Here is a 17,502-nt window from a genome sequence, read left to right as displayed (position 1 = left end):
CACGCCGGGGGGCACGGTTCCATATTGCATGGCCTCTGCCGCTCTGGCATTTTGGTTTCAGGGCTACAGAAATGGTTGAAGACAGTTGAGCCATCGGAAAGTTTCTTGCATACCACAGATTGGACCTGGTTCCCTGCCAAGAAAAAGAGGGAAGGGGGAAGGAGAGGAGGTCCCCGAGGCCCTGAGCCAGGCTGCAGGTAGGAGCCCCACAACTCCCCTCCCGCCTGGGCAATGTGACAGGGCGGCCACTTGTCACTGCACCTCGTCAAGCCTGAACCTACTTCTCTGTTCATAACCAAGGCCTCCTTTGCCTTCAACACCTCCAGAAAAAAATGGATGGGGTGAAGGTTCACCAGCCAGGGCAGGACCTGGCAGAGTTTGCTGAGGATCAAAGCGTTCCAAGGATCTCGTGCTCAAATAAACCTGTTCTAACCTTGATCTTGTGACACGTTCTGGGCAGCACTGGGGGGAACAGGTGGAACAAGAGCTGGCAACGCTTTGTGGAGGCCTAGCACACCAGACCAGGTCAGGGCCACTAGCTTTAAAGAGGGAAAGGGACTAAGCCTTCCTTTTCAAACTGCTTCTCTCTTCTTCTGAATACCAGCCCAGTCGCTGGCAGCCAGGTTCTCCAGAGCCACGAGACGTGGCACAAACCTTTGCATCAATCCCCATGGGAAGCAGCCCAAGGGATCCAGGGAAGCACCAGCGGTGTTTCAGAACACGGACATGTGGATCTGAAGGCCAGAGGGGCTGTTGCAATCAGCCAACCTGATTTACACACAAGTAAATGAATTTCAAGCCTATCGTGCCACCTTCCATCACCTCTGTCACCTACACCTGCGCTCCAGCCGAAGAACGGCATCTGGGTTGTTTGGCCCTGACACTGCATGGGATCACGGTGACTGACACCAGCTTTCACGTGGCTGAGCACAGGGTGGGAATATGTAGGAACCTGAGAGCTCCTTTAGAGCAAAGCAGATGCCCACATCTGCGCGCTGTCTCCTGTGGCCCAGACACAGAGCGTGGCAGTCACAGGAGTGCAGACACGTGTCCCTCCCGCAGCCGACACGGGCTCAAACCTCACCCCCTGCGCACAGCACCGAGCATTTGGTCCATGGGGTGTAGTGCCAGGAATACTGGTTGGAGGCGTCCCTGCCGACGGGCGCGTTGAACTTGTACCGGATTCCCTGCAGCTCCGTCCGCACAAGGACCTGCGGAGAAAGGCACCGCCGAGGCATCAGAGCCACCGAGGTCCAGCATGGTCACGACCGTCTGGAGGGCGTCCCACGACCTCAGCATGCTCTCTAAAGTCCAGGGCAGCTGAAATCTCCCCCCCTGCCCCTTCCCTTTCCAGTCCCTCCCACCATTGACAGGGCAGCCACCAGTGATGACAGCGGTGCAGCCATGGAGGTGACACGATCAGAGAACAAGCTCCTGTGCACTTAAAGATTGAATCATTCCAAAACCTGGCAGATTAGGGAGGAAGACCTGAGAATTCAGCCCAATTTACCTCTGATCTCTGTGCCCATTTACAGCCAGGACAGGGGCTAATTAGCTCCCATTCCCATTTTGTCACAGCAAGGTCTCTTTAGCACAGCCCAGGCCCACACCAGGTGGGGGTATGAAGGAACCATGTTACCAACCATGACAAAGAGGGTGATGTTGGTGGGTCCCAAGGCCTCCAGAGACTCAGGCTCCTCTGGGGATCTCCTGTAGTGGAAGGTTGTGCCTGCGATGTCAAAGCGCCGTGGGGGGTCTATGGAGAGCTTCCCGTTGATGTAATACTCGCCGCTCTCCCCTCTCAGCGCTGCGAGGACAGGGGGGCGAGGGTCAGCAGAAAGGTTGAACATATCTGCACCCAGCTTTGGCCGGGCGCTTCTCATCCACCAGCCTCAGAACATCGCTATAACCCAGGGTAAATATCATCAGCCCCATTCCACGGGGAGGGAATAGGTGCGGGAAATAAAATGGGTCAGGGTCCCACAGCAAGTCACCAGCAGAGGTGGGACTAATGCACCCATGGTTGTGTCTTGGCCTGCCCACCACTTCACCGTGGGAGGGTGCTGCTGCCGGGAGCTCAGCCGGCTGCCCGGGGTGGTGACGGGGACACTCGGCAGCGTGACACGCTGTGGCCATGAAGCCAGGCTCAAATCCAGCTGTGCAAAACTGGGTCTTGGCTGATAGGGCTACTGGTGCCCAGGAGCCTGGCTGTGGTTGCCCAAGCGAGTCGCTAGAGGGGGATCGGCTCGCTTGCTCCTTCCCGCTCGCATTCCCACGCTCTCCCCGCTCCCTCTCTGCCACCAACACCGTGCTGGCACCCAGCTCTGTGCCACTCCTGCCCTCGCTGCTGGCCACCACCCCATTGCCACGATGCTCTGGGGCAGGGAGGATGCTTCCTGCTGATGAGGATGGAGGATGCTCCCTCTGGAGTGCAGGGACAATTGCTGGAATGGGACGGACTGGTGGCAGCAGTTGATAGGGACACGAACTTGGGCTGTGCCTCCAGTGCACACCAGTCTGGATGGACAGGAGGAGTCCCCAGTAAATATGGGCTGGGCAGGGAGGGATGTCAGCATCTCTGAAGCTGGCAAAGGGAGCTGGCCTGGAGGGATGCTGCCAGGGGAGCCCCGCTGTGACCTCCCACCGGTGCCGGCATCCAGGCAGGCTCCTGCTCCTGGAGAACCTCTGCGGAGGCACCCGACAGCAGTGAGCACCCCTGCCCACCCCTCTGTCATCACTGTCCGTCGCTCGGAGGACAGAAAGAGAAGACAAGGGGAAAGAAAAAAGCCCGTTGTATGAACCAGCCAGAGTCTGGCTGGAAAATTAAGCCCAAGGAAAATGTGAGCAGGTCTATTTTTAATCCCCAGCCCAACATGCTGGCGGGGGGGGGGGGGGGGATGCCAAGGAGCCACAGGCGGCGCCAGGAATGGCGGGGTGTGGGGTTTGCTCAGGGTTACGTGAGCGCAGGACAGAGGCAGCACCGCAGTGAGAGCGGGGCTGCGTGGGTCACACTGACACAGCCCACGCTGGCCTGGGACACGCTGCAGGTCCTGCTGCCTTCCTCTGCTCCCAGCCCCAAGCTGGGACCCCCAGTCCCATCCTCTGCTGCGGTGGGAGGTTTTCCTTGCTCCGCCTTTCCCACGCCCTAGTAGCCACAGGGAAATAGCAGACACAGGGGTGTCCAGCTGGGATTCCAGTATCCCCCAGCCCCATCTCACCTAGGTAGTTGATGGAGAGGTTCAGCTCTCGGATGTCGATGTGGACGGAGCCCTTGGGAATCTGGATCACCTCCTCGTAACCTATGAGACAACCCGGGGCCAGTGAGCAGCGACGCTCAGCCTCCGAGCCCGGAGTCAACCCTGCCCTGGGCCGGATGGGAGCGTGTACCACCTTCTTACCAATGAGCTAAACACTAATCAAGATGCCACCCACTGCAATTAAATGGAAAAAGCACTATGGCCCACCAGGACAGCGGCTTGCTTGCTTTGCAGTGCTCAGGGACCGGCCGTGATGGGACTGGCTGTGATGGGGAGGTGCTGTAGAGCTGGGATCTCCAAGGGCATCTCCACAGCTGTAGCACCACTTGGTGCCCGGTGACGAGACAAGAGGTAACAGACACAAACTTGAACATAGTAAGTTCCATCTAAACATGAGGAGGAAGTTCTTTCCTGGGAGGGTGGCAGAGCCCTGAAACAGGCTTCCCAGAGAGGTGGTGGAGTCTCCGTCTCTGGAGACATTCAAAACCTGCCTGGATGCATTCCTGTGTGACCTGCTCTGGGTGGACCTGCTGTGGCAGGTGGTTAGAGGAGATGACCTCCAGAGGTCCCTTCCAACCCCGTATCATTCTGTGATTGATTCTGTGGCTGGAGGGCAGGGTGAGCTGGGGAGGAGGGAAGGAGCTTGGCGTTCTGTGTCAGGGACTTGGGTGCCAGTGGCGGCTGTGGCACAACTCGGTGGGTGAACAGGAGCAATTTGCTTCCTCCTCGCAGCCTGGTCCTACCCTTTGGGGTGTTTCTCTGGGATATGTCCCTGCCTGTCCTGTGCATCCCCGGGAGCAGGTGAAGTCGAGGAGGGAATTGAGGATGGGTGACACCAGCTGCACTGGCCAGGCCACTTGCTCCCTACCTCCCTCCGGCAGGGACTGGTTGAAGACGCCCTCAATGGTCTCACAGGAGCTGCCATCTCCCCCACACACACGGCACTTGTCCTCCTTCGAGTCAGAGCCCAGGACACGGTCGCAGCCCACGTGCTGCAGGAAGGAGCAGCAGGGAATTAGCCATCCTGGTGGGGACACGTCCCCCCCACACCTGACTCGCAGCATCCTGGGGAGCCCATCCCTGGGCTCCACCTCACTCCCCTCCATCGCACCGTACACCAGGAAGTGCTCAGCCACATCCCCTCTGCCCAGCCCCATCTTCCTGCCATCCCTCTCCAGGGACAGCTCTGGGGGGGTCCCTCCAAGGCTGGGGGCGGGGGCACAGGCAGAAATCCCGTGACTGTGGGATGAGGCAGAGGTTGAGGGGGCCTGCATTGAACTGCTGGAGTTGCAGCACCCCAAGAAGAGACGTGTCCCCCCCCTACAGCTCTGTCCTAGTGAGCCCATGCGAAGCCTTCCGCTCTGCCCCACTGGGTCACCAGCACGGCTGTGGCTATCTCTGGTGCAATCCCCCTTTTGTTCCACAGTATATTCAGCCCCATAGAGACAAAAAGATCCCGGAGACACAGGAAGGGAGAGAGACAGAAAAGGAGCCTGTCTGTCTGCCTGCTGGGAGACATTTGCCACTCCCACAGCGCTTTCTTATAATTAAACTTTTATAGCCCTCCAGATGCCATTTCAAGGGAAATATCAAGAGCCTGGGGCTACCTGGGCTGGAAATGCAGAGGCCCATGGCTAACACAGGCCAATGTGGCACCCGGTGCATGGAGAGGGGATGAGGACAAGCCTGGAGATGGATGTGCTCCTGCTCCCACAGGTGAACGGGTGCCCAGGTGGAGGGATGCCCGTCGCCGTGCAGGCAGATGGAGGGAGACCCCTCTACCCGGGGGTATGCCCCTGCCTCCCCCCCACCCCGAGCCCGCCCCAGACCCTGGCAGCACCTTGCACTCCCCATTGACGCAGATGTCGTTGGAGTCCTGCCGGCACGGTGTCCCGTCCACCACGGCTGCAGCTCGTTCTGTGTAGAAGTTGAAACCCTCGGCCAGGCAGTTGAGGGAACAGGCTTTGACACCCCCTGGGAAAGAGGAAGAGGTTGGAATGACGCCACCAAGGAGAGAGAGGAAGGATGTAGAGAGCCAGACCTGCATAACGACTGCCTTGCCCTCGGCTTCCTCACACCTCCATCCTGTGTCTGGTCCCACCACACAGCTCCAGGTGTCCAGGAGGGTGTCCCTGCTGAGTAGAGGGACCCACAGAGAGACCCAAGGCACCCTCCTCATTGGTCAGCACCAAGTCAAGATGCTTGAAGTGGACACCGACACATGATGAGACACTGTCCCTTCTGCACAGCCTGGGAAACACAGGCTGTATGTGATGGGGAATGAATCAAACTGACTTGTTCTTATCTGGTACTGGTCACTCCTGGGTCTCCTGGCACTTTACAAGGGCTGTCAACACCCTTGTGCCCATTTTACAGACAGGGAAACTGAGATAGCAGTTCTTAAGCAACTTGCTCAAGGTTTTTCAGCTACGAGACCAAAGCAAGCAAGTTTTTCAGCTCCTAAACCAGCTACTAGGCCAGAGCAACCATTTTTTTTCTATTCAAGGCTGGTGGACACTGAGTCCTTCACAGAAAAGATGATGACAGCAGTGTGAGGACAAAGGGGAAGGATTCTCAAGTTATAGCTAAAACACCTGCTTCCCAACACCCCTTGCCAAAGCACCATCTAAGGAACAGAGGCTGGATATCTGGATAATGATTTATGGTGCCTGGGAGCAGGACGTGGGACTGGTTATGGAAGGAGCCATCTGAGCAGAGCAATTTTCTGCCTCCTGCCATTGGATTTTATCAAACGCTGGTGCAGATCGTGGCATTTGCTGCCTTTATGGAACATCCCGAGGAAACCCAACAGCCTGCAGACCCTGGCAGGGAGACAGACACATGCCTGAGCCGTGGCAGTTCCCTCCTGCAGGCACCGGCAACAGTCGAGAGCCATGTGCCAGAGCTGGGAAGCACCTAGGTCAGGAGCAACCAAAATCTGCAAAACTTGCAACCTGATACAACACATAAAAGGAGGTGGGGGTTGGAAGGGAGGGGTGGCCCCGCTGTGCCCAGGAGCACCCTAACGCAGCTGGGGGGAAGAGAGAGTAAAAGGAGGAGCAGAAGGAGACAGGAGAGGGGAATTCAGCAGCTGGGAGGCACGCTGTCAAGCAGGATGCCTCGGCAAGCCCCTAGAGAAGGTGCTCCATCAATCCTCCTTCTGGAGAGCCACCCCCCTCCCCAGCACCCTGGGCTGTTGCCCCACCTGGTGAGGGAGCTACAGGGCCACCAAGGGGCACAACGCAGGCATGACCCTGAAAACACACAGCCATCTAACCACAGCATGCCTGGAGCAGACATGGTCCTGGACCAGGTCAGACCCCACATCTGCCCAGCCAGACCTCAGGTGCAGAACATCACCAGGAAGGTAAGAAAACCGGAGTCATGAGGGACCTACGCTGGCTGTCCCAGCTTGGAGAGACAGTGCCACCAAGCCCAACCAGCAACTGCACACACAACTGTCCCACCAGCCTGGGAGAGGGGCTTGTGCTGGCCCTTCCTGAGAAGTATCTGGGATTTAGCCAGTCCCTGCTGGCTCGGGAGCATCTCTCCTGCTGGTGTGTGCTCCGTTGGCTGCGCAGGGCCCTTCGTCCCTGCCCATGTGCAGGTCTCTGGCCACGCTCTCCTGCCATTGCTGGAGCTATTCCCATGCACTACCTCTTCCCTTCCTCGTCTCCAGCTCCAAGGAAAGGAGAGACCTGCTGCAGACACCTTGCTGCAGTTCTCCGGTGTCAGTGAACCCCTGCCACAGCCTGTTTCCACCTCTGCAAATGGAGCCCAACTCTGGCTCCATTTTAGTAGCTCCCAATCGGCTTCAGAATCCTCCTTTTCTATCATAACTCCTCACCGCTACTGCCCTGTGCCCAGGCAGGCGCCCAGCCTGAGGGACTGGGACTCCCCCAGCCTTCCCACCGCCTGGTGAATGATCCTAATTGCCTGAGAAACAAGCAGCAGATAAGATCATACAGCTCCCAAGAGCACAGGGAGCACTGGTGAACCCCCCAGATGAGATCAACCCCCTCTGGCCACCCCAAAGCTGTCTTTCCTTTCCTTTGGGCTGAGTAATCATAGAATCACAGACTGGTTTGGGTGGGAAGGGACCTTAAAGACCATCCATTGCCACCCCCTGCCCTGGGCAGGGACATCTCCCACCAGACCAGGTTGCTCCAAGCCCCCTCCAACCTGGCCTTGAACCCCTCCAGGGATGGGGCAACTACAGCTTCTCTGGGCAACTTCTAGTCCAAGGCCAGCAACAGCCAGGCCTGCTGCGGGTTCTCCTTTTAATGTTTAATACAGCTATTTAAATAGAATAGAATATTTTCAGTTGGTCGCGCCGTGCCTCAGAGGATGTTTTGTTCCTCCTGCCCGCCGTGTCCCCATTGAGGAATTAAAGCGCATTACAATTTCTGATGAACAATCTCCTGTTTTCTGCAAGCCCCTGCTCCTCCCCATCCCTCTCCCAGCCCCGTGAGCTGCTCCACTCTCCCTCGGCTCTTGCATCTGCCAAGAGCAAAACGAATAACTAAGCGGAAAAAAAAAAAAAAAAAAAAAAAAGGCAAAATAAACAAACAATTAAAGCCGCATTCCACAAGGTATCTGCTGACTGTTGAGCTCCGAAAGGCTGAGCTCAGCGATTCTCGCTGGGGCTGTGTCTTTCCATCCCGGGGTCTGGGCTCCAGGACGGTTATAAATCACCACCAGGAAAACACGTTGTACCGGCCCCGCGCAGAAAACTGACCTCAATTTGCCAGTGACCCGGTGGCTGGAGTCAGGCTGTCAGTGGGTGACTCCCTCCCTTCATGAACTCCCTGTGGGATCAGTGTCCTCCCCCATCCAAGCCACTGGGGGACTCATTGTCTTCAGGGTTGGGGTGCTTCCTGCATGGGATATTTCCCCAAATTGCCATGTGGCAAAGGATGCGGGCACCCCAGCGCCTCTCGGCAAGGGGATGGCTCAAGGGTGCAGGGGAAGAGATGAGTAGGGGAAGGGGCTCAGCAGAAGCAAGCCCAGGGTGGCCAATGGCTCCCAGAGTGAGGACATGTGCCCAAAAGCAACCTGCAGAGCAGGCGGCTGGAGGGCAGACTGCCCAGGGACGAGGCCACCAACACGGATGGATCCTGGGGGGCTGCTTGTGCCAGCGGGGAGGGAGGGAGGGACTGACACTCACCACCCCAGAGCTCTCTGGGCACCACTGGAAGAGCTCAGGAGGGAGCAAGGGAGATGATGGCCAGCCCTTGTTGCCTCCCCAATGCTGGGGTGGAGGGGGTCTGCTGGCACAGGGGCTGCAGAGGAGAGACATGGCTCCTAAGAGCACAACACCCATGGCAAGGGGAAGGCAAGAAGGGGGCCATTTCCTGGTGGATGATCTACAACATGGAGAAGAGGGTGGAGGTGCAAGGGATGCTCCCCACCACCCCCACAGATGTACCTCTGACACCCAAATGACACCAAGCACTACAACATCCCGCAGGCAAGTGACGAGGTGAGTACCTGTGCTGCTGAAGTCATAGAATCTCAGAAGGGTTTGGGTTGGAAGGGACCTTAAAGTCCATCCAGTCCCACCAGACCAGATTGCTAAAAGCCCCATCCAACCTGGCCTTGAACCCCTCCAGCGATGGGGCAGCCACAGCTTCTCTGGGCAATTCTCACCAATGTCTCTGGACATTGAATAAACAAAACACAACTGCTAAACAACACGACTCCTCATGACCGTTACCCATGGGCAACCTGGAGAGCTGAGACAAGGAGCTCCCAGATCCCTTCAAGACACAATCATGCCAACTGTCACAGCCTCCTGGGAAGGGGACAGGTTTCATCCCCTTATTTTATGGAAGAGGAAGCTCAAGCAGAGAGAGAGGAAGAGGTGGTTTTTTTGAAAGTCAAAGCAAATATCAGTGTCAGGGCCAGATTACATTCGAGGACCGATGTTCAGCTGGTCAACCATCCCCTGGACTCACACCACTGGGCCATACCTCGGGAAGAGAGAGGTCCGAGCGAGGGCAGATCCAGCCTGAGGGGCCGTCTTCCCCCTTGGCATCCATTGGGGTCTTTGTGTGACTTACTGCTTTGCAATTTTATTACATTTTTATTGATCCATCCCCTGCAGCCTCAGCACATCTGCTCCAGCTGCAGGAGCCCCGCTGGGAGGTGTGCTTATTTACACAGCTGCAAAGGATTTCCCCAGTCAAGTTCATTAACTACATGAAGGAGACGCGCTGTTCTTTCTCATTATTAAGAGACTTCTGCCACAGAGGCCTCCTCCCGCCCCTCTCCTCGCCAGACACTTCTGCGGGACACAGGAGGACTGACCTCGGGAAGAGGGGAACGCAGCTCTTTGGAGGATCCACCACTTTGCATCCCTTCCACCCGTGTGGGAGCTGGAAGCTTTGACCTGCCTGCGTGGGAGGGCTGCCCTGTTTTCTCCCCATCGGGTACCAGACACCAACAGCTCCCTTCTCTTGTCTGTCTTCCCCTTTGCTCCCTCAGCCAAGGGACAGAGGACCTTTGTCCTTAAGGACAAAGACTTGAGGGAAGCAGCTAAAGAGCTCCACGGCTGCTGGAGTTGTTTCTGGCAGAGCAATGGAGTCAAAGGGCAGTTGCACGGGGGTAAGTGACCCAGGACATGGCAGGACGGTTGGTCACAGAGCAGCGCCAGGGGCAGCCGCCTGGAGGGATGCACATCGATCCACAGTCGTGCAAGGAGGAGGCAGCATATCCCAGGAACACAGAGCGGGCAGCCTGCGGGACCTGGGCTAGCGGACACGGTGACTAATTGCCCACCAGACCGCTTGGACCACGAGACCTGTCCCTGCAGAGAGTTGGGGGGAGCAGAGCCCCGCACGGTCCTGCTCCAGCTCTGCCTGAGCCAAGGGATGCTCGGCCCGGCCCCAGCACTCACCTCCTCGGTATGTCTTCCAGGTGTAGTACTTCCCTCGGAAGGGGACGTTGTCGAACTCGGCACACTGCAGCTCTCGGAAATCCTGGGAGCCCGGCGGGCAGTCCTGCAGCCACACAGCCAGCGGTCAGCGCGTCGGAGGGAGCAGCCTGCCCTGTCTGCTAGGAGGGCAGGAGCTGCTCCGGGGCTCCCGGCTGCCACTAACACCAGCCCTCGGAGGAGACGGATACCAGCCTGACACCTGGATACCGCTACGGTACGGCAGGAGCATCCTTCCTGCAAAGCTGGACGCTATTTGAAGACTTGGGCCCCAGCTGGTCTGTCTGCAGACGCAACGCTTGCTCCTGCGAGCAATCCTTTAAAAGCGAGGTGCAAAGCCCAGGGGAAGCCACGGGAAGCCAGCTATTTTCCTCACTGCCAGCCCGTGGTTGTTAGAGCTACCATTTCCCAGGTCCAGAGCATCACCGAGCTTCCCTCCAGCAGTTACTTCTCTGCTCCCCGTGGGGTTTAACCCCCAGGCCCTGGGAAGCAGGGTGCTACACGGCATTTCGTGAGCCGCTCTCGCTCGGCCAGCCCTGCGCTCGCGGCGTGCGAGGGGCAATCGCCGTCACGTCAGCGCTGGGAGCCTCTGATCTCTCCTCCTTTGCCTTGTTATCTTTTCGGGTCCCTTCTTGCTGCCGAAGCCCCGCGGGTACATACATCCCACCTGCCCCCCCCCAGCGGGTTCAGGCCTGCATCGTCCTGCTCGGCGGTCCCCATTGCGGGATCGCTGCCGGCACAGGGATTGCTGACCCCCACCCCGTCGCCCGCCTCTTCCCGTGGGTCCCACGGCTCCGCATCCACGGGGAGAGGTCCCATCCCCACCTCCTCGCTGCCGCACAGCACTGCCTGCCCCACGGGAAAGCCCTGCCAGCCCACGGCGGCTCCTCTCCCCGAGCCCGGCCGTACTCACGTCGGTGTTGCAGGACCGGTACCGCTTCCGCTCTCCCAGGCAGTACTTCCCTCCGATGGTGGGGCTGCCAAACCAGGAAGGAGATGGGAGAACCAGCTTAGGGCAGTGAGATGTGTTTGTGGCAGGCGGCTCCCCCAAATTTCCCAACCCTGCCCCGCTGTAAGGATGGATCCTGCCCGGAGGGGCAACTTCTGAAGTGCACCGCCCCCCCCCCCCCCCCCCCCGCCCCAGACCTCGCACGGCCGGCTCCAAGCGCACAGTAGCGTTGTACACGTGGCTTTGGGTCTGCGGCTGCAGACCCACCACCAAAGCAAGAGCACGGAGCTGCTGTGAAAGCAGGACACGGGATCTGCGTGCGGGAGCCAAGACCCTCCCAGGATTTGAGCACGGAGCTCTGCAGGCACCTGGCTGCTGCCTCCCCCATCGACCCGAACGGCGACGCCGTACAGCCAGGATGCGGCAGGACCATGCCGACATGGCCACACACACATCAGGACACGGCAGGATCACATCGACATGGCCACGTACATGTCAGGACAAGGCAGGACCATGCTCACATGGCCACACGTGTCAGGACATGGCAGGATCATGCCGATATGGCCACACACACGTCAGGACATGGCAGGGTCACATCAACATGGCCACGCACATGTTAGGACAAGGCAGGGCCATGCTGACATGGCCACACACACGTCAGGACAAGGCAGGATCACATCGACATGGCCACAGACGTGTTAGGACAAGGCAGGACCATGCTCACATGGCCACACACACGTCAGGACACGGCAGGGCCACGCTGACATTGCCACAGACATCCAGGATGTGTCAGGACAAGGCAGGTCCACACCGACATGGCCACGCACATGTAAGGACAAGGCAGGGCTACACTGACACGGCCACGCACACGTGTGATTCTGTACACCTACCGTGGGCTGTCGCAATGGCGAATGGATGACGACACGCCTCCGCCACAGGTCCTGCTGCACTCTCCCCAGGACGACCAGGCTCCCCAGGCACCATCCACACCCTCCGGCCGGGTGCCGAAAGGGACACACTCCCTCTTATAGCACCACTGCGGGAAGACAGAGCTTTAAACACCCCCAGCACACGGTTCATCCTCCCTGAGCGCTCCCCAGCCTCCATCGGACACGGCAGCCAGTTCAGGGCTGGGATCTGGTTTGATCCCGTGAAATGTGAACGCGGAGCTGCGCTGGCCTTGGAGCCAATTTCCCCATCGCAGAAGGCATTCATTCATCTCTCCTCCAAGTCACACTGCCACCGTTTGCACTCGCTGCCTACTCAGGGTTTGCAGGGATGCTGGGACCGGTGCTCCCACTTCCAACCCCTGGTGCACCATCCTGTGGGGCAAGCAACCATGGGCAAGTGGGTGACATCCTCAGTTCTCCTCCAAAGGGCTCTTGGGACCTCGGTCAATCAGGGTGAGACATAGGAGCATGCCCCTCAGTGTCTATAAAAGTGGGTGGCAGTGAGCCCCAGGTGGGACTTGGAGCTGAGCTGCTGCTGCTGGGCTGCAGGGCCAGGATCCCTGGAGGGCACGGACACCTCCACCACCATCTGCTCCCTCCCAGGATGGAGCGAGTTTTGTATGTGTACTGGGAGCTCAGGTTGTGGTTAATGTGTTAAAATGACCCGATCTGCAAAAGGTCCAGGTTAAAATAAAGTTTTGATTATAATAACAACATTGCTCTGTCGTCATTCTGCCGAGGACCCTGAAAGGATCCGCCTGTCCCCATCCTCTTGGGTGACAGATGCTCATGGAAACTTGCCTATGAAATACTTCCCTTGGACCTGGAAAGCATCCTCACCCCCTGGAGTCAACAGTGATGCAAGGAGCGGGCCAGTGCCAGACCCGCTGCCGTTCTCTGGGCACGGTGCCGGACACCATGCCTCGGGGGCTGAGATAATCCCAGGAAGGAAGAAACCGCTGTGCGCTCCTTCCAGGGGCTGATAACCCACCCTGGAGCTGTTGGCACGGCCTCTCCCACTTCCTTCCAAGCCAGGCTTCTCCACAGGCAGCACAGCCAGTGGGAAAAAACGAGCCATGGCCTCCCAGGACACTCGGCAAGTGACCTCCTTGTACAACAGTGCCTTTCCAAAGGTGCGACCCCATGGAGAGGAGATGCTCTGAGGGCACAGCCTTTCTGGTGTCCCTGTCGATGGTCCAGACCGGAGGTTCTGGGGCCACTGCTCCTGCAGGCAGGGTCCAGGAGCCTGACCATCCCCTGCAGCCCCCACCACCCATGCACTCAGGGCTCCTAAAAGCATCAGTGATGGGCTCTGTCCTTGTGTCGTGGCTGCCGGGAGAAGACCCTGGCTCACTCTCCTGCAGAGAGCATGGACATGCACCGGCTCTGAGACCTGATATCAGCTGGGGGCACGTGGGGAGGCAGGATGAAGGGCATCCTCACTGACCATAACCTCCACAAGAAGTGCTTGATTGCTGGAAATTAAAAATAAAAAGAGAAAAGAAACCCAAAACAGGCAGGGAAGGAGCCAGCAAGACTCCTTGCTCCAGTGAACCTGCTCTCTGAGCAGCCGGGCTGCTGGGGACACCCCTAAGGCAGCAGAAATTGCCACCAGATCCAGGCCTGAAGTCACCCACTGTGGGTTCCAGGGGTAAGACGGGTGAAGCCATAATAGCCAAAGGGGAATAGTTTTAAAAAAACAGGAGAATTTGGGAGGAGGAAACCACCAGAGGTCTGGGATGTGGGCACAGCCACCATCCAACAGAGCTTGGCTCAGTCTTCCACCACCACTGCTGCCCCAGTTGGGTGGCAGAGCACAGAAACTATCTCCCTTTAATCTTGCATAACTTAAACAGCTTCTACGCCCTGGTCCTTCCCTCTGCTCTCCCAGCTGGAAAGGGAGAAGCCAGGGCAGACCTCAGAGACCTGCTCCAGCCAAGGGTTGAGGCCTGAGGGCTCACCCGGCCACTGAGTGCTGGGGCCACCAGCCAGGAGCTCCAGCTGGTGAAGGTGCATCATCTTTCACCCAAGGATATCAAATCCCTTCTGAAGCACGGATTATATATAACAGGACAAACAGAAGCACAGGAAGGCAACTGGGGGTTGAAACTGAGTCAGTATCTTCACTGGGAATAGCCCCCATGAGTCCTGGGGGCTGCGACTGTCGCTTCTCTTAGGGCTTTTGAAGACCCCTGGTTAAAAAACCACTAGTAAGTGGGGGAAAAAGACAGTTAAAAGTGGGAAAAGCTGGTAAAAAAAGATGATTAGTTGAAAAAAATTGCCATTGTACATGGTGAACGCCCAGCAGCAGGGATGTCCAGCCCCAGGAGCTGTCTCCTCCTTCTCGATCTAATTTCCAGCAGAACTAAGACAACTGTTTGCAAAGAATAATGTATTTGTCAAAGCATCAAAATCCTCTTTCCTGCACAGCAGCTTCTCCAGCTTCTTAAGGATTTGAAATTATTCTTGAATTTCTTGGGAATTATTTTCCCTCTAGCGGAAAAACACATGGCCATTTAATGGAGAATGTCCCAGCCCTGATTCTCCATTGTCCCGATTATTGTCCAGTTTGCAAAGGCACTTTGTTTTAACAGTGCTACACACTTGCTTTATATTGGAGCAAACGGGTGGAGGAGATGCGGGGAACGAAGTGATATGAACAAGCAAGTCAAAAGTCACTTTCAAAATATATGGTCATGAAAAATCCTCTCTCAGCTGAGTCTAAAAAATGAAGGTTTCACCATATCTAGCCTTGTGAGGCAGTTTTTCACAAGTTCCTCTGAAAGCATGTTACAAACCCATTGTCCTCCTGGGGAAACTGGGGCAAAAATCCCTTTTCTCAGGACAGCCAGGAGACCTCAGCAGACCTGACAACGAGATGTTCATCTAAAGCATACGGCAGTGCTCGAGGTCACCTTACTGTGTCCCCAAGGGGAGACCATGAAGCTCGCTGGAGCAGGGACTTCATATTCTGCATTTCCAGCAATATGCTGGGGGATTTCGGACCCCTGGGATCCTTGGCACAACCCAGCCCCTTTCCGTGTTGCCGGGAGGGTGGGGGTGGCTCCGGGCTCTGGTAGGGGAGGACAGGCTGGTGGGTGCTCTTAAATCAACCCCGCGCTCACCAACGCAAACAATGATCCCGGTTATCGCTGGAAGAGGGATTCAACCACTCCCTGTCAACTCGCCGCGGTGCCCCAGGCATCCTTACCCCCTTTTCAATGGTGTTGGTTTGGCATATGGTCCCCTCAGCAGCAGGGATGCTGTTGGTTATGCAGCGGTTGCTTTTACTCAGACACCATAACTCACTGCAGACTTCCTGGAAAGAGAGGGATTTTGGGGGAGAAAAGGGGGAGGAGGAAGAAAGAGACAAAGAAACAAAGCGGAGATTAGGATTTACTTGTGCGAGGGGCTGCGAGGCCGGGGCAGCAGCACACCGGTGCGCTTGAGGAGCACCAGCTGGGCTGGGACACAGGGACAGGAGTGTTTTCGGCATGGTGGGGGAAAAATGAGACCAAATCTTGCAAGGTGTTGCCAGCTGTGGTCACTCCAAGGCCACTGGCAGCTCACCCCCTTCTCTGGACTAAGCCTAAGGACTTCTCCAGGGGCTGGGGTTCTCTGGATCTGGAGGTTCCCCTGGGTTCAGGTGCCAGAGCTGGCTCCCAGCCAGCCCCAACAGCCAAACCTGGGCTTGGTGCCACAGAGGACACATCTGTGTGGACATCCCAGTGAGTCCCGAATTAATCCCATTGTGCTCCACCTGACCCCTGTCCCCAGGGCTGAGGGATGTTCTCTTTTTTGGGTCTGTGCAGTGGAGGCCGAGTACAAAGGTCCATTCCTAGAACCTGCCATGAGCAAATCCCAATGCCACTTGGGTCCAGATCTGCCAAATGGATCCGGATCTGCCTCTGCGGGAAGCTGGGACTCCCCAGGAGCATTAACACAGCACATCTGTCATCTCCTGCTACCGGAACGCACTGCACGTCACAGTGTGACCACCTTGTGTACTGGCAACCCCCAGCCAGCCTAACAGTCCTAAAGGGAAAAAAACCTCTCTGGAAGTCATTTTCAGAATAATCAAAATAATGCCAGATACTGAGCTAGCCCTCGAGCAGCTCCAGAAATGGGCACTTCTGCTCTCTGTCTCTGCTGGGTGCAGTTGGGTCCACTGGGTGATGCTGGGCTGAGGACTCAGACCTCTTTCCAGAAGGTTCCCTGAGGCGCAGGTCCTGAGCTTCAGCCCAGCCTGACCTCTCAGAGCACCAGCAAAAACCTTCCCTTGGCCGTTCCAGAACCCACCCAAAAGTTAGGTCCACAACAGAGGCTCTGCAAAGCTGCCATAACTGCTAAATCAGAAAGTCCAGGTCCTTTCAACCTGCTCTGCCACTAAATCAGCCAGGCTGGACTTCCACACCTCCAAACCGCAAAGCAACACTAAAAATCCAGAGCTGAGTTTCCTGCCAGGTCACCATCCTGCTCCTATTCCTACTGAAATAAGCCTTTGGAAAGATTAAAGCTTCCCACAGAGCAGCGTGCCATGACTTAGGTTATACTTCAAAGTATTAAACAGGTTCATGTTGTCAGTGAAGGAGTCTGTCTGGAGATGTGAGAGCAGAGCCCAAGCAGCTGTGGCTGCTGCTAGTGGGCTCCCAGCACACACCAGTGCCGCTGTCAGCGCACATCAATGTCCCAGCATGGGATGAGGGACCTGGCGTGCTCGGTGTCGGCACAGCGACCACCTGGCCTGTCCCTACAGATGAAGGACCCAGTGTGCTTGGTGCTGGCACAGCGACCCCCTGGCATGTCCCTATGGATGAAGGACCCAGAATCACAGAATGATATGAGGTTGGAAGGGACCTCTGGGGATCATCTCCTCCAACCCCCTGCCAGAGAAGGTCCACCCAGAGCAGGTCCCACAGGAACGTGTCCAGGCGGGTTTGGAATGTCTCCAGAGACGGAGACTCCACCACCTCTCTGGGCAGCCTCTTCCAGGGCTCTGCCACCCTCACAGGAAAGAACTTCCTCCTCATGTTCAGATGGAATTTCCCATGTTCCAGTTTGTGCCCGTTCCCTCTTGTCCTGTCCCTGGGCACCACTGAAAAAAGACTGGCCCCATCCTCCTGACACCCACCCTTTAAGTATTTATAGGTGTTGATCAGATCCCCCCTCAGTCTTCTCTTCTCCAGACTAAACAGACCCAAGTCCCTCAGCCTTTCCTCATCAGAGTGATGCTCCAGGCCCCTCATCATCTTTCTAGCCCTTTGTAGACCCGCTGTGCTTGGTTCCGGCACAGAGACCACCTGGCCTGTCCCTACAGATGAAGGACCTGGTGTGCTTGGTGTCAGCACAGCGACCCCCTGGCCTGTCCCTACGGCAGCGTGACCCACGAGATGGCCTCATGGGCCGCCTGCC

At 57.1% G+C, this 17,502-nt stretch overlaps 1 protein-coding gene across 1 annotated transcript in view; it reads right to left on the bottom strand.

Annotated features, from left to right (window-relative positions):
- Nucleotides 1–17,502, bottom strand: part of ADAMTS10 (ADAM metallopeptidase with thrombospondin type 1 motif 10) — a 47,885-nt gene that overhangs the window by 2,419 nt on the left and 27,964 nt on the right. Inside the window, exons 11-20 of the mRNA XM_074163629.1 lie at nt 15,302–15,409; nt 12,031–12,176; nt 11,105–11,168; nt 10,156–10,258; nt 5,098–5,231; nt 4,126–4,249; nt 3,219–3,299; nt 1,644–1,807; nt 1,085–1,211; nt 4–133 (exon numbers count right to left, since the gene is read on the bottom strand). Of these exons, the coding sequence (XP_074019730.1) occupies nt 4–133; nt 1,085–1,211; nt 1,644–1,807; nt 3,219–3,299; nt 4,126–4,249; nt 5,098–5,231; nt 10,156–10,258; nt 11,105–11,168; nt 12,031–12,176; nt 15,302–15,409 (1,181 nt within the window). The remainder of the gene's footprint in view (nt 1–3; nt 134–1,084; nt 1,212–1,643; nt 1,808–3,218; nt 3,300–4,125; nt 4,250–5,097; nt 5,232–10,155; nt 10,259–11,104; nt 11,169–12,030; nt 12,177–15,301; nt 15,410–17,502) is intronic.

The sequence above is a fragment of the Numenius arquata genome, chromosome 25 (genome assembly GCF_964106895.1).
Source record: "Numenius arquata chromosome 25, bNumArq3.hap1.1, whole genome shotgun sequence".
In the NCBI taxonomy this organism is placed as follows: Eukaryota; Metazoa; Chordata; class Aves; order Charadriiformes; family Scolopacidae; genus Numenius; species Numenius arquata.
Note: the sequence above shows the minus strand (reverse complement) of the source record. Positions and strands in the feature narration are given on the sequence as shown.